The 21,170-nt window shown below is 47.7% G+C and overlaps 1 protein-coding gene across 4 annotated transcripts in view; it reads left to right on the forward strand.

Annotated features, from left to right (window-relative positions):
- The window catches only part of LOC119178736 (riboflavin transporter 2), a 236,943-nt gene that overhangs the window by 109,524 nt on the left and 106,249 nt on the right, over positions 1-21,170 (forward strand). For all 4 annotated transcript variants that reach the window (XM_075875054.1, XM_075875090.1, XM_075874958.1 and 1 more), the window contains exon 2: positions 10,529-10,831. In XM_075875054.1, coding sequence (XP_075731169.1) covers positions 10,571-10,831 — 261 coding nt within the window. In that variant the 5' untranslated portion in view covers positions 10,529-10,570. The remainder of the gene's footprint in view (positions 1-10,528; positions 10,832-21,170) is intronic.

Here is a 21,170-nt window from a genome sequence, read left to right on the forward strand (position 1 = left end):
CCGTGTACAGTGCGTTGACCACCGCCATTTCTTAAGCCACCTCCAATATAGACTGCCAGACTGAACAGGTGTGGGACCTTAAACACTAAGAAGCAGTGCCCCCCCGCACACACACAGGAAATTTGAGGATGCACGGGCTGATACACATGCATAATTATTCACAGGCGCACACACATACACGTATACACACATACGGCAACACACACACGCGACCGCAAACGCACGCATGCATGGACGTACACATGTGCACAGGCACGCTTAACACAAGCACGGACTCGCACATACACGCGCACGCACACATGCACGGGTGTACACACAATCGCGCTTACACGCGAACACATGTGCAGGCTCACGCACACACACCCATACTCGGGCGAACATTATGTTCCTGTATATAATCCACAGCAAACATGTAGCTTATAACCAACGCTAAGGTGAGCTTTCGTAACGTGGATTGCAGTTAATTGCCATTATAGATGAAACGCGATTTGCTTCTGCTGGCATTCTGCTGTATTCGGAGAGCACCTTCACACATTCTAAGTCTAGGCCGTCATTTAACGCAAGGTACACATATTCGTGCGGTAGCTACGCTGCTCGGCCGCCAATCCGAAGGTCGCGGGTTCAATTCCGGCTGTGGCAGTCGAATTCAGATGGAGAAGAAAAGGTAGAAGCCTTAGCACTGTGTGATATCAGCGCCCATTAAAGAACACCAAATGGTCAAAATCTCTAGAACTTTCCACTACGACGACCCTCATAATCATATCGAGGTTTTTGAGACGTAAAATCCCAAATATTATAATTATGTGTTCTTCTTATGCTGCATATTCCATCTGATGAATCGTCACCTACACCCTTCTCAGGCACAAAAGCACCCTTAGAGCCTATTTTAGGGTGCTATCGAGGCAAGCACCCAAACAAATGAGTGCTTTTTTTTCAATCGACCATTTATGGGTGTTAAAGGGTGTTGCAAAAGGTGCTTTCTTGTAAACGCACCCTTTTTACACCCTTTTGGTTGTAAAAATTTTTACTGTGTGGAGAAGAGGAAACTGTGGAGCACTTTTTCATCTCTTGTAGAAAGTTTTCAACATCAGGAAAGGTATCACGAGAAATACCATTACAAATTCTTGGTATAGCTTTGAAAATGTCAAATTTGCTATCATTAGGTGCACATACCCTAGGAAACAGCAACAGGAAAGTGTGCGCGGCCATGCAAGATTTTATGGTACAGTTTACGAGATTTTTTATAACCTCAATTCCAAAAGGTTCTCAGTTAACCCTATGTAGGCTATAGAAAAACTTTCTTCGATATCAATCAATTATTGCTCAGTCATCATCATCGCAATCATCATCATCATCATCAGCCTGACTACGTCCAAAGCAGGACAAAGGCCTCTCCCATGTTCCGCCAGTTAACTCGGTTCTGTGCTTGCTGCTGCCATTTTATACCAGCAAACTTCTTAATCTCATCCACCCAGCCATCCTTCTGTCTCCTCCTAACCCTCTTGCCTTCTCTGGGAATTCAGTTAGTTCCCCTAATGACCAGCGATTGTCCTGTCTATGCGCTACATGCCCGGTCGATGTTCATTTCCTCTTCTTGATTTCAACCATTACACCTTTAACTTTCGTTTGTCCCCTAATCCACTCTGCTCTCTTCTTGTCTTTTAAGGTTACACCTACCATTTTTCTTTCCAATGATCGCTGCGTCGTCCTCAATATAAGCTAAACCCTTATTGTAAGTATCCATGTTTCTGCTCGGTAGCTAAGTGCCGGCAGGATACAGCGGTTTAATACCTGCCTCTTGAGGTATAGTGGCAATCTGCTTGTAATAATTTGAGAGTGCTTGCCAAGTGTGCTCCACCCCATTTTTATTCTTCTAGTTACTTCAATCTCGTGGTTCGGAACCGCGGTTATTACCTGCCCTAAGCAGACATAGTCTTTTAACACTTCATGTGTATTATTACCTATCCCAAAGCGCAGCTTTCTTCCAAGGTTGTTGTACATTACTTTCATTTTCTGCAAATTATTTTAAGACCAACCTTTCTGCTTTCCTTGTCTTGCTCCGTAAATATGAGCTGCAATTCGTCCCCTGAGTCACTCAGCAATGCAATGTCATCGGTGAAGCGCAGGTTACTTAGGTACTCTCCATTACCTCTTATCCCTAACTGTTCCCATTTAAGGCCTCTGAAAACCTGCTGTAAACACGCGGTAAATAGCATTGAGGAGATTGTATCCCCCTGCCTTATACCCTTCTTGATTGGTATTCTGTTGCTTTTTTTATGAAGCACTGTGGTAGCAGTTGATTTCCTGTAGATTTCTTCAAGGATGTTTATATATGCTTCATCGACGCACTGATTCCACAGTGTCTGCATGACTGCTAATATTTCTACTGAATCAAGCGCCTTCTCGTAATCTATGAAGGCTATGGCTAGTGTTTGGTTATATTCTGCGCATATCTCTATTACCTAATTGATAGTATGAATGTGGTTGAATGTTGAGTAGCCTGTTCAAAACCCCACTTGTTCCTTTGGTTAATTGAATTCTAATGTTTTCTTACCTTGGTTAGCAATTATTTTTGTAAATAGCTTGTTTACTGCGGAGAGCAAGCTGATCGGCCTGTAATTCTTCCATTCCTTGTCATCTCATTTTTTATGTATTAAGATGATGTTTGCGTTCTTCCAAGACTCTGGTACTCTTTCCGTCAGGAGACACCTCGTAAACAGGGTGGCTAGTTTTTCTAACACAATCTGCCTTCGATCTTTCTGCAGATCTGATGTTACCTGATCCTCACCAGGAGCTTTGTCTCTTTGCATGCTCTCCAACGCTTTTCTGACTTCTATCATCACTGGTGGGGTGTCATCTGGGTTACTGCTAGTTCTTATAGTATTAAGGTGGTGTTTGTCCCGGTACGGTAGAGATCTCTGTAAAACTCCTACGCTATTTTAACTATCTTATCCATATCGGTAGTTATTTTGCATTCCTTGTCCTTTAGTGCATACACCCGTTTTTTCCCTATCCCAAGTTACGTCTTCACTGCTTTGATGCTTCCTCCGTTTTTGAGAGCGTGTTCAATTCCCTCCATGTTATACCTTCTCACATCGGATGCCTTACGCCTATTAGTCAACTTCAAAACCTGTGACAGTTCTATTCTGTCTGTTGTACTTGAGACTTTTATTTTTCGACGCTTCTTAATGCGATACTTCGTTTCCTGGGAAAGCTCTCCAGGGTGCTGTCTAACTACCCTGCCTCCAACTTTCACTGCACACTCCGTAATGATACTCGTCAGATTATCCTTCATTGTATCTGCGCTAAGGTTGGTTTCCTCAATAAGAGCCGAGTACCTGTTCTGAAGCGATACTCTGAATTCCTGTACTTTCCCTCTTAGTGCTAGCTCATTGACTGACTTCTTGCGTATCAGTTTCTGTCGTTCCTTCAAGTCTGGACGAATTGAGGACCGTACCATTCTATGTTCACTGCATCGTACCTTGCCAACCACTTCCAAATCCTGCACACTACCTGGGTGTGCACTTATTATAAAATCCATTTCGTTCTTATTTTCACCATTAGGGCTCCTCTATGTACACTTACGGTTTCCTTGTTTTCGGAAGAAGGTATTCAAAATCTGTAAATTATTGCGTTCTGCAAATTCTACTAGTAGCTCTCCTGTGGCATTTCTAGTACCGATGCCATAATCTCCTACTGCCTGGTCTCCAGCCTGCTTTTTCTCTACCTTTGCTATAAAGTCTCCCATCAGTATAGTATACTTTGGTTTTACCTTACTCGTTGCCGTTTCCATGTTTTCATAGAAGCTTTCAACTGAAACGTCATCATGGCTGGATGTAGGCGCGTAAGCCTGTATTATCTTCATCTTGTGTCTCTCATTGAGTTTAATTATGATACCTACCACCTTTTTATTATTGGTATAGTATTTCTCTATACTGCCAGCTATGTTTCTGTGATGTAAGAACACCACTCCCAGTTGTCTTCTGTCAGCTAAGCCCCGATAGCAAACGACGTTCTCATTCTGTAGCATCGTATAGGGCTCTTCTGTCCTCCTAACCTAACTGAGCCCTATTATATCCCTTTTAATACCCTCTAGCTCTTCGAATAGTACACCTAGACTTGCCTTACTAGATAAGGTTATAGCGTTAAACTTTGGCAAGCTCAGGTTCTAATAGCGGCCTGTCCGGATCCAGAGATTCTTAGAACCCTCTGCTGCGTTGCAGATCTGACCACCGCCATGGTCAGTAGCTTCGCAGCTGCTGGGGACTGAGGGCCGTGATTTAATTTACGTTTGCATGTGGTAGGTCATCGCTCAGTCAGTAGGAACTAAATCAGGAAACTTTTTTCTCAAAAATAATTTACAAAAACAGCACTTTTTAATTTTTTTCGCCAGTATTTATTTATAAACAATCGTTTTTTTAGTAACCTACCCAATTTTCGGCCAATTCTCCAGGGTGGGTGGGAGCCACGAGTTTAGGATCTACATCGTCATAGGTTTACGAGTCGTATTTGACCGTTTAAGCGAAACGTCGTCCACTCATCGTTGGGCATAGACGTAGCGTCTCATGCCAGCGCAGAATATTACATCAAGTTCACGTTTTTTTGTAAGCGTGTCTCACCAAAATTCGTTTATATCGACTATTTAACGACAGTAAAGCTAAGTGAACGCACCCATAGAGTTTCTTAAAACGAACTAGAGAAAACTGTGGCAGTGCGATCGTTCAGTGACCATGGGAATCATGGGTAGTACGCTGAGTTGCCTAGTCTTCGGACTTGCGGGCAGCGAATCGCCCTTGTGGCTTCGTTCATTGCTGTAGAAAGGACAAACTATTTTAAACTTTTGACCCAAGCTAAAAGCGTAAGCCAAAATAATTAAGTGGTGAAGCACAACAACTGAACATTTGTTGGTTTTCGTTTTGGGAGAAAACAGCTCCAAGTCACATGAAAAGACATCGAGCCAGAAGTACAAAGGTAAGACAAATCTGTGTACTACCCAATATTCCCATGCTCGCTGAAGTGCCGTACGTAGCAGCTCCCATACTGGGAGCCTACAAGACCACTTCCTTTAGGGTAAAGACATCTCAAACAGTTCCCTAAAAAAAGTCAGCCAGAATGAGCGGGTAATCAAGCATGCCGTTGGCAGCTTCCGCCAAATTTAGCATAATTTTTTTCTCATCGCTATTTTCGAGCCACCCGTACAATCCCCCCCTTCTCTAGCTACTCGTGATCTGAAGATTATTAGTGACTTGCAGTGCATTTTCAAAGAACCGTTTTCGAGTAAAACCTTATTAAGGCAAAATCCTTTGATGCATCACATCAGGCTTTAAATGCCGGTGGCGTCTTGCAGCGTCAGCGTCGACTCGATACCAACGCCTCCCATTACATGCATCAAGCTCGAAACGTAGCCGTTGGTGGTGTCCAGAGTAGGAGTAAACACGTTACATGCATCAAGCTTACGTTATAATCGGTGGCGTCGTCCAGCGTCAGCGTAACCACTGCCCCGCCGCGGTGGTTTAGTGGCTAAGGTACTCGGCTGCTGACCCGCAGGGCGCGGGTTCGAATCCCGGCTGCGGCGGCTGCATTTCCGATGGAGGCGGAAATGCTGTAGGCCCATGTGCTCAGATTTGGGTGCACGTTAAAGAACCCCAGGTGGTCTAAATTTCCGGAGCCCTCCACTACGGCGTCTCTCATAATCATATAGTGGTTTTGGGACGTTAAACCCCACATATCAATCAATCAGCGTTAACACTAATTGTTAGGGGCATCAAGCGCGAAAAGTATCCTTCGATGGCGTCTAGCGTTGGCGTCAGCATGTTACATGCATCAAGCTAGAAACGTAACCATCGGCGGTGTCTAGCGTCACCATCAACACGTTACATGCATGAAGCGTGAAGCGTAACTGGTCGGGCCGTCGTCCAGCGTCGTTCAGTGTGGACGTTAGCACAAACCCTTAGGTGCATCAAGCGCGAAATCTTACCGCCAGGAACGTCCAGCATCGTTGCCAACACGTTACATGCAAAGCTCGACACGTAACCGTCGGTGGCATCGTTCAGATTCGGCGTCAACAAGTTACATGCGTCCAGCTCGAAACGTAACCATCCGTGCGTTCGTCCGTCCATTTGTCCGTGGTGGCGACTGTCCGTGCGTTAGTTCATCTGTGTCCATCTGTGCGTCCGTCTGTCTTTTTGCCCATGTCCGTCCATGCGTGCGTCCATCTGTCCATCCGTCCACTTCGCCCCACTTCATCATTTACCTCGTGGATACGCTGTGATTTTTAGCGGCGAAGCTCCTTATGGCGTGGATTGTGCATCCCCCTGTAGTCGTAGTGCGTAACCAGTGGCATATACCCACCCTCGGGCACACATGTCACGAAAAACATAGCACTGCGTAAACATAACGCTCTTGGTGTTAAAGCGCTGACAGCAGAATTGTTGTACGTACTCTCGTTTTTCGCTTGGATTGTTCGCTGGATGGCGGTACTTGTATATACGTCATTATTATATGATACAAAGAAGTGAGATGGTGGTACTTGAACTGGTCACTAGATGGACGGATGCACGCATGCACGAACGCACAGACATACAGACAGACAGACAGACAGACAGACAGACAGACAGACAGACAGACAGACAGACAGACAGACAAACAAACAAGCAGATGGACAGACATACGGATGGACGGATGGATGCTCAGACGAACGAACGCACGAACGGGTGCACGTGTGGTTAGACTGGCGCATCGATGGATGGACGCACGTATGGACGCACGAACGGGCGCACGATCGGGCGCACGAACAGACGGACGCATGGACGAAACCACGGACGGATTGATGGACGTTTTGACCCATTCATGATCATTCATTCCTTGAATATGCTGTGATTAATTGGTGCTACCTGGGGCTTTATTGTATCTAATGCTTTGTGTTGACGCCGAAGTTGAATGACCCGATGTTTACACTTCATGCTTGACGCATCTACTGTTTCGTGTTGACGCCAACGCTGGACGCCACTGAGGCACACATTTCACGCATGGCGCATCTACTGTTTCAGGTTGACGCCGACGCTGGACGCCACAGAGGCACACATTTCACGCATGACGCATCTACTGTTGCAGGTTGACGCCGACGCTGGACGCCACCGACGGACGCATTTCACGCTTGATGCATCTTCTGTTTGTTGTTTGCACCGACGTTGGAAGCCACTGACGAACACATTTCACGCGTGATGCACCTACTGCCTCGTGTGGATGCTAACGCCGGGCTTTGTCTATCCAGCGGCATTGGCCGTATGATCGAGGATGAAACGGAGGCAGGCTTACGTGCAGTGCAGGCCACAACACGTCTGACAACAATGTGTTTTGGTGGGCGGAGGAGCGTTGGTGGCGTGTAGTGGGTCAAAAGCTGGTACCACCCTAAAACAGGTGGTCATGTAGGCTGTTTACTCCTATACACACTAGAGTTTCCTCTAGTGTATATACGAAACCTCTATGAACGCACTGTCATGCTCCACGGACTCGACTTCACAAGAAAACGAGAGGTGCGTTGGTGGCAGACCACTTAGACAGACGGACCTGAAATCACAGCAGATGAGTCGTTACGTGTTTCTCACCTAAGAGTGTACTGTTCTTTCCGTAAATACATAATGCGTACTTTCGAGGGTGAACCAAGAATATTCGTTTTCAATTGCTATAGAAAAGAATTCATTATATCTTGATGCGTAATCTGGAACTCGGTGAGAGAGCAATGCATACTCGGGTGGTTATATTTGTCCAGGTGCCACTTCTACCACATAGCCACAAAAACTTTTTGCAATAAAATATACGTACAAAAGAATGAAGCCAGAATGCTTTAAACATAACTTTATATCGCTATCTTGAATATTCGGCAAACAAGCGTCGCGAATCTCAAGAACACCATCCGTCTGAAGCATATCCGAAACCTGCAGTTTTCACGATTTCCATGGTGTTACAAGCCCCGATGAAGGAACCCGCATAGACACTAGCGCTGGATTCTCCCCAAGGTATTATTGTATGAAACTCTGTGGCTTTCTTTGGTTCTACTCTCAACGTTATCTACTAAAGCTGCTACAGGCATCTATGACAACAAGGGCATGTTTAACCTTGAATTGATCTTGGACGTCAGTCGTCAGGATGAAGATGGATTATTAGGCGTCATCGTGGATGCGTTAATTAAAAACTATACATAAGCAGTTGAACCCTGACAGACATTGTATAAGCTCTCTTACAAAAATGTACATACTGAAGCACTCAAATATTTTTGTAAGAAGGCGTTTTACTTTTGTGTTCTACGACGAAGTGATCAGAAATAATATTTTTTATCATTTAGGACATCGCGAAGCATCTGGCCCTTGTTGAGTGCAGTCTTATCTGACACTTGTTGAGCACAGCCTCTTAATACAAAGCGCTTCACTGTAGTCTATAATGGCATTACAATGTTTACCATGCCTGCTCTTAAAGTGAAGATATTGATGAACGTTAGTTGGCTTCCTGTATACTTTCGTAGCTACTTTCTCGCCCCATAGCAACTCTGTGACATCGAGAAAACTGATAGATTTCTTCTGGTACGATTGTCAGAATGAAAATGATGGTTGAACCTTGTTAAAATTGTCAAGGAAAGTCAGAAGTTCTGCTTCGCATGGTGCCGAATTGGAAAAATATTGTCTATAAAAGATTTATGTTAGTAAGGTTGTTGCTTACGCGTTGAAAGAAAACGAGTTCTTTGTAGCTCCACTAATATATTTGCGTAATTCGGACCAATTTCGGTGCCCATTGAAGTGTCACTGACTTGAACTGTCGAAATTCGAACTGTGAAACTCAAATAATGAGTTGTAGTATTGTAGATAATGCAGAACTGTAAACAGATTTGTCTAAGATTGGGTCGTGGTAAGTAGCCACCACTGCGCGAACACCGTCTTCATGGGGAATTTAGGCGTAAAGGATGGCAACATCAAATGTTATCAGAAAGGAATCACTCAGGCTGATAATGCCCGTGTAAAATAGGAAGTGTTGATATGTCAAAATACAAGCGTGAGAGGTAGCGTACAAATAAACCTATCAAAATTGTTTGAAAGCAGTTTAGTTACAGCACCAATGCCTGACACACTAGGGTGACTGGGGTTATTTGGCTTATGTATTTTAGGTAAAAAGTAAAACCTTTAGTGAACAGGAACTCCTGGAAGCGTTTGAGGGGATTGTTATTGCAACATTCAAACATTGAATACTGCGCTGTGTGAGAAACTTTCTGATAAAGTAGAGCTTTCACTAATCAGTGTCAGGCCTGTTTAAGAAAGAAAAGAAAAATTAACCGGCTTTCTAAGAAGTGGTAAATTAACACCGATATGAAGAGTTACGGACGTGTCTGTGTCCCATTCATTTAGGATTGCGTTCAATGAATGACTGAATGAATGAATGATGCAAGCTTCATAAATCAATGCAAGATTTTTGATTTAATTGTTTCGAATATGTTCCCGAATACATTCGATGATTATCTGTTCGAGCATTTTTCTTGATCTATCTCACTTTTTGGTGTAAATCTTAGTAACTTGTTGATATACTTCTTATGATAGTTCTATTTATCTTGTTCCGGACTTTCAATAGTACGGATGAGTACCTATATTTTTTTCTTGCTCAGTGTCGGCAGTTCATGAAAACGTTACAGCTTTGCCACAAAGGCGAAGCAATGAACGCGATAGCAACAAATTGGAATGTGACGCGAAAAATGGTCAGCACAACGAAATGTGCCCCGCATTTCTCACGCACAAATAACACACAAAACGTACTCTTAAGTACAGATGAACTTGAACAAGCGTCTTAGTTGTTACTTCGCGGCGTCTGAAAAGCGCACCCTTTCCGCAAACGAAGATTGTGCAACGATTGCAGTAACCTTTGTGCGCCTGGTAACTACAACAAAGTCGTTCCATTCAAAGCCCATGGCTGAGCAAGACGTACGGTCATCCCCACCACGAGATAAGGGCACGCGAGTAAGCGTCGACCTCTTGCTCTCCTTGAGGCAAAGACGCGCGAAATATGAAAGCGCACTACGCCGCGCCGTGAAAATGTGGCTATGCACGCTTATTGCGCCAGCTTGCTGGTAATTCTGCAAACACAATACCCCCTACCCCCGAGATGCCCGTCACCAGTGGTAAGAGGTAGATATAAATATCTTGCCGTTTGAATGTTTAAGATCGTGCTCCTAGATGGCCCAGTGGCTAACGCCTCGCACTCACGATGCAGAGGTTCCAAGTTCGATACCGCGTGCCGGAGTCTTTCTCTTCATTATTTGTCTTTCTTGCGATATATATATATATATATATATATATATATATATATATATATATATATATATATATATATATATATATATATATATATATATATATATATATATAATATACATTCGCATACATATACGGTGAGTGACGGTGATGCTCACGCCAGTGGTATAATCCAGCCGAGAGTGTCCATGTTGTTGCTATCAACAGATAACTAATATTGAGCCGTTTACCCACAGGAACAACGTACGAGCAGAAGAGGACTGCTGTAACAACTCAACATGGACGGGTCTCCCGTAACAACTAGCTACATGGTGACCCCGAACCCTGCTTCCAGTAGATGGGCGCGGATTCTCGTTTCGCTATGCTCGCTGCTGTTCGGCGTAAGTGCTTGGGTGAGCGTCAACGGACTTTGGGTGCAGATGCCACTGCTCGTGCCTGTACTACCCGAGGGCTGGAATCTCGGCTCAGTGCTCGTCATTGTAATTCAAGTGGCCAACGTCGGACCGCTTGTTTACACGCTTGCTAGGAACTACCTTGGGGTAAGCCATTTTTTTCAAGCACCAGCTCTCCGTAGCTGCCAGCACACTGTCGAAATTTAGCTTCACCGCAATACCTAGTTGCTGTATTTTTTCAACGAACTCTGCTATAATTTAGAGCAATAGCCATACTACCACAGTTGCAAGCCCAGTAAGTGATCTTGTGTGCGTGTTTAACATTGAAGCTCAGCCGCCGTCAATTTGCTTCTCGCACATGCATCTTGGTAAGAACGGCCGTGAGCAGGGTCAGTTTGTTTTCCTCTTCCGTGCGGCCTCCTCCTCCGCTTGGCGAGAACAGTGCAGCGGCCGCCGTACGTGACTCGAGACATTACGCGAATCTCGTTAATTGTGACACGTGCATCGTGGCACGTATGACAAGTGAGTCTTGCATCGGCAATACGAAGAGCGAGGTGCACAGCGCGCCGTTACTTACAGCGCAATGGCACCGACACGTGGGACAACACCACAGCATGTTGTTCGTGGTAGTTGTGCTCTTGCTACGCTAGCGCTCGACAAGTCTGAAGTGCTGTTATTGATGTGTCTACCAAGTGGACATGTCCACTTTGCTGGAGCGCATTCAGTTACTCGCAAAAGCGATGAGCTGTAACGTCATGGCACGTTTGCCACGTCTACGCATCGAACCCACCAGCCCATTTCTAGCTCAAGGAGAAAGACAGTGGACGAATTGCGAAGTAACAGGATACTTCAACAAGCTTGACAAGCCTGAACGTGCAATGAACCTGTTCAACCGTTTGAGAACAATGCAGGGAGTGCGTATTGAGCAACCAGGTACGTTAGGGCAGTGCCGCGCTAAACTTTATTCGAGGGCTAACCTAACTGATAACAGTTTATGCTCAACTTCCGAAATGTGCATCCAAGAGTGGATCTTTAGGGGCATAAAGCGATGCGGCAAAACGCATTCCGTGCTTTTCATTTGTTTCGAGAGTTTCGAAAGCTTCGTCACTTTAAAGTGGTGTTGTGGAACAAGGGCCTCAAAGAGGGGGGGCGTGGCTCACCGAGCTGTAGCCAATCAGTAAAAGACCAACTGAACAGTTTACAAGATGGACACCTCGACAATCGCACCCCTGGTATAGCAGCACTCAACCACGTATATTTTCTCAATCAGAACACGGGTTGATGAGTGGCCCAAGGCTTACGCTACCGCTTGTGGCCTTAGAAATTTACTTTGCTGCTATCAATGCATCCTTCACTCCTTCGCACGTGTCATGGGTCCCGTTAAGTTGGGAGGTGATCGCCGGGCTAATTCCAAGGGCCGGAGTATCGGCCCCCCGAACCGCACCATGAAAGCGTGGACAATTTAGAAGTGGTCCTATTTGGCGCGCCAGCGGACGCCGGCTGTGGCCCAAAGAACAAGTCTGAGCCGAGAGTTGATAAACAGAACAAAATTATATTCTCAAATATGGCAGATCAGAACGATACACAAGTATGTACACTCAACAATAGTTGAATACAATATGTCGCCAATCAAACAACGTACTACACAGTACAATCAGCCACACTCGAAACAACGGACACAGACAACAATACGAACTATAATGCAGTCGCACGCATCGAACAACCAAGACATCTAAAGACTAAAAAGTTAGAAAACTTATTCAGTCCAAAGTTCTTGGAACTAAAGTCTGAATGATACTCTTCCGAGAATCATTCACTCAGAGTCCAGCGCTGTTGTCGTTCCGCTGCCCCCAAAGTTTCTCTTCCAGGAAACCTTGCGTCTTCAATTGGCCGCTCTCCAAGCTCCAAACTTCTTCGCCGAAAACACGTCGGCTTCAAAGACGCAGCTGTTGCAACGCGTCTTCGCTCGCTGGCAGTAGACACACACTCTTGCCTGTAGCTCGAGTCTTCACCCCTCTGGTGGAAATCCTCTTCTTCTCCTCCTTTGTCACTGAGGACAAAACCTTCGCCGACGACACGGCGGAACACTCTACGTACACTGACGCATACTTTCTTCTTCTACTGCTTTGTCACTAAGGACAAAACCTTCACCGACAGACGCGGCGGAATGATCCTACGCACACTGGCACTAACTTCTTTTGTCTCCTGATCTCCCATCTCTGCTGCTCGGTTAAATACCTTCCGCGCGAGATTCCAGAAAATTCTCATCATTTCGTCGGCGCGATGCGCAGTGAAGGCTGGGGGAAAGCGCGAGACGGTTCGACGGCCGTCCGCGACGGATGACGCAACCCGGCATCACCACGCCCCTTTCCATCGAGAAATTTCCAGGGCTTGCTCGGCCGCGATAAGAGGAGGTTCGTCGGCGAACCTACGCTTCCGAGAGGGGAGAGACGCGCGCCCGGGGAATCTTTGGATGTTTGTTTTCTTTTTTATCGTTGACCTCGCGGCGTCACTCCGGCGCTTCGTCGCGAAAATTTGGTAGTGCGCCCTTTTTGAGCACTCGTTTTGTGACACCGCCCCCACTTTAGGAATATTATATCACAATATTCAAAACCACACAAACGAGCGCGAACAGTCCCCACACTCTAAAAGACTGTAACCTAGTCCGTCGCTCATGCCACGTCACACTCACAATAGATCACTCAATACAATTGTACATTGCAATTCACTCTCTCAACACATAGAATATAGCCACAGGTACATGAATACAATACTCCATCACATACTTCAAGCAATACAAATGTACAAAGGTCAGTCTTTACAACAATTGTACCATACTCTACATCACATCGCCGTAACAAAAATTTTCATTCACTCGTCATACAGTTGTGACACAGGACAACAACCGCATTAACTTAACATAATGCACTCAGCACTGTCAAACACCTTTCGATTCGACCTCAACACCTATTCCATGTACTTGGAGCAGCGCTTGCGTTCTTTCTTGCGGTGCTCGCTCGATCTCTTCTTGTGTTTCCTCGTTTTGTTCCGACGAGCCCCTTTCAACTACGGTTTCTGAGGCGGCGGCTCAGCCATCGTTGGCCCTTTCGACACCGTTAACGGGTCATAACGTTCAACCGATCCTGTCACCCGCTTGTTCATGTCACGACATTGGGCCTGGCGGGCTGACTCCGTCACAGTTACACTGTCTGTCGGTTGAGGTCGTGCCGACGTAAGTCCAGCTGCCCAGCACGTGAACTCATTCAATACGATCATCTCCTTACTCACTGTCTCTTGTAACCGGGCTTCCCCTTGGGCTCGAGTGAAATCCTTCACGGGGGTTTTCTTCACTGTACCTCGCGATCCTTGTGTCGGCGGGGGCTCCATCTTCGGGTCTTCCCCCAAACGTTCTGGATCGTTCGGCCCTCGCGCCCCGTCGATGTTTCCGATGACGAGGCCGTACACGGGGGTCTTCGTGCATAGAGCAGTAACCTTCCCGCTGAAGTACGGGGTTTCAACCTCAATCTCTGCTTCGGGAAGCATTCTAATCGTACTGTCAATTAGGCAAACCGGTTTCGTTTTGCCTGTTAACTCACTTTCCCGCACCAAATTTCTTCGCACGATAACAGTGGAGCTACCGGTATCTCTTAACACCGTAACCTTTTTCCCCGCAACTTTTCCAGGCAGCGTTGGCATTCCCTTCGTAACACCGCTTGGCTGTTTTGTCATTACAGCACCCACAATAGGAAGTTTCTCCCCAGTTTTCAACTCTACGAATCCGTCGGTGACAGCATCACTATCGGATTTCGGGGCTGCCAGCACACAGGATACTTGGTGAGTTTGGCTCGCTCCGTTGCGACAAGCGTCTGCTTTGTGTCCAGTCTGACCACACTTGAAACATTTTAATAACGTAGGGCTTGTAAAGATCGTTGGACAGTTGTTCGCGCGATGACCCACTCGGTTACACAGAAAACATTGCGGAACACTCTCCGGTGCACGCTTCTTTTGTTCGGGCGCCGAGTTTTTTTTTAATCTTCGGGACACTCCTTCATGACCTTGGCCAAATTAGTTCCACCTTGCGCTTCCAAGAATTGATCAGCCAATTCAGGCATGCCTTCAAGTGACTCAGCCTTCCTCTCTTTCAAGTACAGTGGCAGGCTTGCGTGGCAACTAGTAAGAAATTGCTCTCTAATGAGGAACTCTCTAAGCTCATATACTCCTGCGCTGTCCCTAAAAGTTCACTCCATCTGTCGAAGTAATGGCTAAATCGGGCGGCGTACTGCATAGCCGTCTCACCATCAGCTGGCTTTCCTGTCCGAAATCTGTCCTGGAATCCTTCCACAGTAAATCTTAATCGCTTCAGTGAAGCAGCTTTCACCTTTGCATAGTTGGCTGCATAGGTCGGCGTCAACCTATTGTACACACTGAGCGCTTCACCACTCAAGCAAGTACTCAAAGCAGTTGCCCATTGATGTTCCGGCCAATTCTGGCTCCTCGCAATCGTCTCAAATCTGTGAAGGTACGCGTCGATGTCGTCCTCCCTTTCATCAAATGCTACGAGCAGCTTGCTTGGGTGCAAGCGGAAGCCATGACCTTCCCGCTCGCTGCTTTCAACTCTAGCTTGGACGGGAGTTTCACTTCGCTGTTGCAAACGGAGCCGCTCGAGTTCCATCTCGTGCTGCCGCTGCCGTTCCCTTTCAGCCATCTCCGCTTCTCTATGTTCTTTCAGCTGTCGCTCCCTCGCTTCTCTTTCTTCTCGCGCCCTTTCGGCTGCCAACTTCTCCCTCTCCAGCTCCAACTTCAATTGCTGCTCTCTTTCTTCTTTCAGCTGTCGCTCCTTTGCCTTTCTTTCTTCTTTCGCCCTTTCAGCGGCCAGCCTTTCTCTCTCCAACTCAGCTGCCTTTTCCGCTTTGGCTCTTTCGACCGCCAACCTTTCTTTTTCCAGCTCAGCTGCCTTTTCTTCTTTGGCCCTCTTTTTTTTTCTTGTTCTTTCTGGGTGACCCACTTCCGTAGTTCAGCGCCAGAGAGACCCATCTTCTCACCAAGAGCGACTAACTTTTCGAGATTCATTGTGTCTCAAATGAAGTCTTGCCGCATGCAAAAAATTTCTGCCTAAATCACTCTATCGGAACACTCCCCTGCACTCGTTAACGAGAACACTGAGCAACACACAAAATCGTTCCGATAGCAGTATCAACAACTCGAGGCTCTTTCTCACTACTTTGGACACACTGTGCACCAAAAAGGCCCTGTCGCGGACGCCAGAAGCGACCGGAAAAGAAAGAAATACGAAAGTTCAGAGCCGGCCGCAAAAGTCCTAGGACGGGGCACCATTCGGCGAGAGCTTCACGGCGTCAGGAGACTCTGGAGGGTGGACCAGTCAGCGGGAGCTACGCTGTTGTCGGAGATCACGGGAGATCGTGTTGGCATTGTGAAGCGAGAGAGTGGGTGAGCATAGGAAAGAAGAGAGGGGAGATGCGTGCGCAATGGGGATGTTGACGCCGCGTAGAAGAATGGCTGTAATAGAGGGAGAGAGGAAGAGCGAGCGTGTGTTAGCAGACGCTGCCTGCGTCGTCATTGCGATGCGAGATAAAGGGAACTAGGAGACGAGAGAGAGAAAGTGAACGCGCATGCGCAGTAAGGGTGGTCACGCCGCTCACTTTACTGAGTTCCACCCCAAGCGGCTTCGCATCTAATAGTTTTGAAAGACCCCATAGAAGCTATTGAAATAGTGTCGACTGCAAACTGAATACCTACATTAGAAGCACTTCTATGAAAGACAAAACTACTTATTTTGAATGTTCTGGCCTTATTTCAAAAAAAAAGAACTAGCTTTCAATCAAAGCCTTGTGAGCACATCCTTCTCGACAGACGTTTTCATATCCCACATTTTATAACTCTACGCGTGCATAAGAATCTGTCGCGCGAAGAATAAAACAAATTCGAAAAGACTTTGACGCTGTGGGGAGCAATGCCTAGAGTAGAGAGAGGGGGAGAGTGAGCGTGTGTTAGAGGCTGCCTGGGTCAGCGTTGCGAGGTGAGAGAGAAAGAGCGCAGAGGAGAGAGGGGGAGCGGACGCGCATGCACAATAAGGGTGCCCACGCCGCACATCGGACTTAGCTCGACCCTCAGCTATTTCACATCTGAAACCAGCGTTACGTAAAATTCGTCGGTGTGCAAGCTTGCAAGTAAAACGCCAAAAGAAAGAGAATAAGGTAAACTTCATTCTTACCTGCCATTTTAGTTTTTATTCTTGTTAATTTACACCCTAATTCCCACCGTAATCGTTAAAAACCGCGCCAGGGAAATTCGGCTGGTGCGCAATGGCTCTTGTATGAGCTATTGTCGCCAAAAACCCGTCACTGGCATCGGCCACGTTGGTTGTGAGCAAAAAATGGTCTCTGCCTATGTGACCGAAAAATCAAGTTACCGAGATAGTCGCGGGAGGGCGCTGCTTGTCCACGCATGCGCGCGAAGACACTTAGAAAGCCGCGCATTCAAAGAAAAAAAAAGTGCTCAAGGTCACGCGCCGTGGTAGTTTCTTTGCCTGCCACTCCTTCCTGCTTAGTTTCCAGCGCTTTCGCCGGCACGAGGGAAGAGATAATGCAATTGCAGGATGCGACAAACCTAATTGATTGATTAATTGATTTGTGCGATTTAACGTCCTAAAACTAACATATGATTATGAGAGGCGTCCCAGTGGAGGGCTCCGGAAATTTCGACCACCTGGGGTTCTTTAGCGTGCACCCAAATCTGAGCACACGGGGCTACAACGTTTTCCACTTCTATCAAAAATGCAGCCGCAACAGCGGGGATTTGATCCCACGACCTGCGGGTCAGCAGCCGAGTACCTTAGCCACTAGGCTACCGTGGAGGGGCATGCGACAAACCTTTGTAACTCCACTCGCACTGTATAGATTCGTAAAATTTTGGCAGTGTTAAATTTGTGAGTCAATTAGCTCTTATAGTAAATTCATCCCATGGTTACCTGGAAAATTCTTTCAGGGCCTCTTTAACGCATTTTGTTCGGCAGGTGTCACGATTTAAACGAGTCTATTCGGTGATCATAGTGCGCGCTGGTTCAATCTACTGTGTGTGTGTTTGTGTGCGTGCATGTGTATGTAACGAAACATAATGCCACGTTCCATTTCCCCAGGTTTTGGTATCGTCCCAAAACTACACAATTCTCAGCCAAACCGCGCCTGCAGTTTTCGAGATGCTTCCGGACTGTAGTAGATTATTTCGATAAGTTCACGCCTACTCTGCGAACTGTACAGATTATTCTGTAACCTACGCCACCGCCAGCGTTAACGCAAGAACATTCGACGGCAATAGTATAAATGCCGACGCGCTTCGCCGCTTGTCAGTAGTTGATCGACGGCCGACGCTCCGTTCTCCGATCTAGCTGTCTTTTCTCGAGTCCACGCGCGAGACTCGGGGTCACGTCACGCTGACGTCGACCCCAGGGGTTCAAGTTGACAAAAGAAGTCTACGCGGCACCGGCGTCTTGTACGCGCGACCGCCGCCCCTGGGTATCGGGCCTTGCTGCCTGGAGCCCGCCTACCCCTAATTATTGTATTGTTTATTTGTATTTATTGCCCTGTTTTATTTGTATTTTTCATGTATTTACCCACTCCCCTCTTGAATGCCTTGTTGGCCCTGAGGGTATTATAAATAAAAATAATATTAAAGAGGAGGTGCAAGGTCCCCGGTTCATGCCCGCTGTCCCGGAGTCCCCCTGCGGTCCACGTGGTACCACCAAGACCTGCGCGGCGCCCGCCTCGGCTGAGCCGCTTCCTACCAGAGTGCAGCTCGACTGCATGTTACAAGTCACCCACGAGCCACGCCCAACCACAGCTTGCGGGGTCCGCCCACCAGAATGGCCACGCCATTTGAGCTCCCAGTGAGGGAGAATTGTTTCATGTTTTCCCCGCCCGAGGGCGATATCTCTGTCGATGAGTTAATTGACGCAATTGAAGAGACAGGTGGTGACGACAGCGTATTAGTACTGCAACGTATGGGGGGTGCAAAATTTCTTGTATGCACCCGCAATGCTGGTCAGGCGACGAGGCTAATGGTGGCAGAAGGATTTGAGGTGAACGGGGCGAGGGTACCAGTAGAGGCAGTCGGACCGCCGGTTACATATGTGAACTTTTACCGTTACTCCACTTTTCTATCAGGCGAGGCCCTTAGCAACGCCTTAGCCCAGTTTGGTAAAGTGCAGGGCATTTCGTTCGCCACCCTAGCCACTCGCCAGACCAAGTTAAACGGGGTGCGTGTAGTTAAAATTGAGATGTGCCGCCCAGTCCCCAACTTCGTCACTATTTCGGGGCACAAACTCATGTGCGAGTACAGAGGCATGCGCCGGGTGTGCGCGCGTTGTGGTGAAGCCGGGCATATGGCGACTTCGTGCACCGCGGCGCACTGTAAGCGGTGCGGCACCTTCGGCCACGATACTGAGGGCTGCTCGGTCGACTGTAAACGTTGCGGGGGTCACCACTGAACACGCCAGTGCTTTCGTAAGCGCTCATACGCTCCGGCTGCCCGTGGCTTCCCCTCGCTATCTCAATCCGCTTCGTCGCACTCTCAGTCAAGCGGCCCCGCCTCTGCCCGAGCAACTAACTCGCCGCGTATGCAGGTCCTTACGCCCAGGTCCGCATCCCGCACAAGCGAGAGAGGATCCCCTTCCGGGGACCACGACTTAGATTCCGTTCTGACTTCAGGCAGTGGCATGAGGGATCCGTCCGCCAATGAGGGGGAGAGGCCCGGGAGTTTTGACGAGACTACCACCAGGTCGACCGAAACAGAGTCGAGCAATATTGAGACGGGTTCGGCGCAGTCGTCCCCCCTAAGCCGCCTCCACCATCGGCGAGCCGGGATGACTGCGGCAATTCGCTGACCGCGGCTGAAGCAACCCCCGAGTCCAACGAGCAGGGAGAGGCCCTCCTCGCTTTGTCCCACACACCCGTCAACGTCCTGGCCCCAGTGATCAGCCTGGACTTGGAGGCCGGCACCCAAGACTTAGCCGGCGACGACGCCCCCATAAAAAGTAAAGGGTATTACTTTCTACCCGATGACAGCGAATGCGACCATGCTGCACCGACTTCCTCTCCGCCTCCGATTCGGCACGCCCAAGCCGGAATTCGGATGCGAAAAGTGGACAGATGGCCACTGTACTAGAGCAGAGAGCTCGCTCGCGCTTACGAAGACGCCCTCATGATTATAAGCGGGATCTGGGTGAGAGGGCAGCTAGCAATGAGGCCCGGCAGCGTAGACCCGGGTCAGCAGGCCAAAGCAGCAATAGTGACGCTCCACCACACGCGAAGGCTCAGAAGCTCGAGAAAGACGGTGTAGGCAAAGGTTAACCGCCCCCCAAGCCCTGAGAGGAACGTCACTGAAGCGGCGCACTTGCCCTGTCGCCTTCACGGCCCTTTTAGCTTCCTCTCGTTCGCTCCGGCCGCACTATGTCCCACTTGCTTTCCCTTCTCCTTCTGGTGCGGCACCCTCCTCGACCCTTTCTGTCGGCACGTGGCTGTCGCCTATCTTGCTTGGTGCATTCGCTCACACCTTCTTTCCTTCTCCCCTCCAGCGCTTGGCATCGCGCTCAATCGGCGGATGACGGCCACGCTGCTTGCTAGCCTCGATACTTCCCGCGTTTTGTTTTCTTCTTTTTAAGGTTTTTGATGGCACTTTCGAAATTGGCTATGTAGAATATCCGAGGGTTTAGAGATAGGGCGAAACAAGCAGCCATCCTAGGTTTGGCTAGGAACCAGAACATAGACTTTCTCTTTATTCAAGAGGCGAATTACCGAACGCCGCTGGATGTGGTTAATTTCCGCCGAGATCATCAGACTGACGCCTTTTTCTCTCTGGCGACCACGAGAGCATGTGGGGTCGGAGTAATAATCGTATCAGGCAGATTTCGATCAAAATCCCATTGTATATTCGGGGCGAATGGTCGGTACATAATGATTGGCATATTCATCGAAGGCAAAAAGATACGTATTGTGAATGTCTATGCCCCCGTGACAAGAAAAGATACGAATAAGCTCTTTCAAGAGATGCACCAACTCTTCCTAGAGCCTATTCCCCACGTACTGGTCGGTGATTTTAATTGCGTGGTACATTCTAACCGGGACTTGAGGGGGTCAAGCCAAGGAAGATCAACCTACATCGCAAAAGAGTTGGTGAAAACCCTTCGGCACCTAAACCTCTCGGACATATGGGTACACCTTTATAAAGACCGCATCGTAGCAACCCGTACCTCTAGATCAGCAGGAAATAGAATAGATTGGATGTACTTTCCGGACCTCCTCCTCCCTTTGGTTGAACGATGTGAAGTACTCGCGCTCCCGGCCAACCTGAAAGAGAAGACGGATCATATCCCGCTCGTCACGATGGTAAAGGGATCCCCCGGCCCGCACTCTGATAACAATAGCTGGAGAATAGATTCTGAGCTGCTGAACGATGAGACTTGCGTAGAAAA

Source organism: Rhipicephalus microplus, chromosome 1 (assembly GCF_043290135.1).
Source record: "Rhipicephalus microplus isolate Deutch F79 chromosome 1, USDA_Rmic, whole genome shotgun sequence".
NCBI lineage: Eukaryota > Metazoa > Arthropoda > Arachnida > Ixodida > Ixodidae > Rhipicephalus > Rhipicephalus microplus.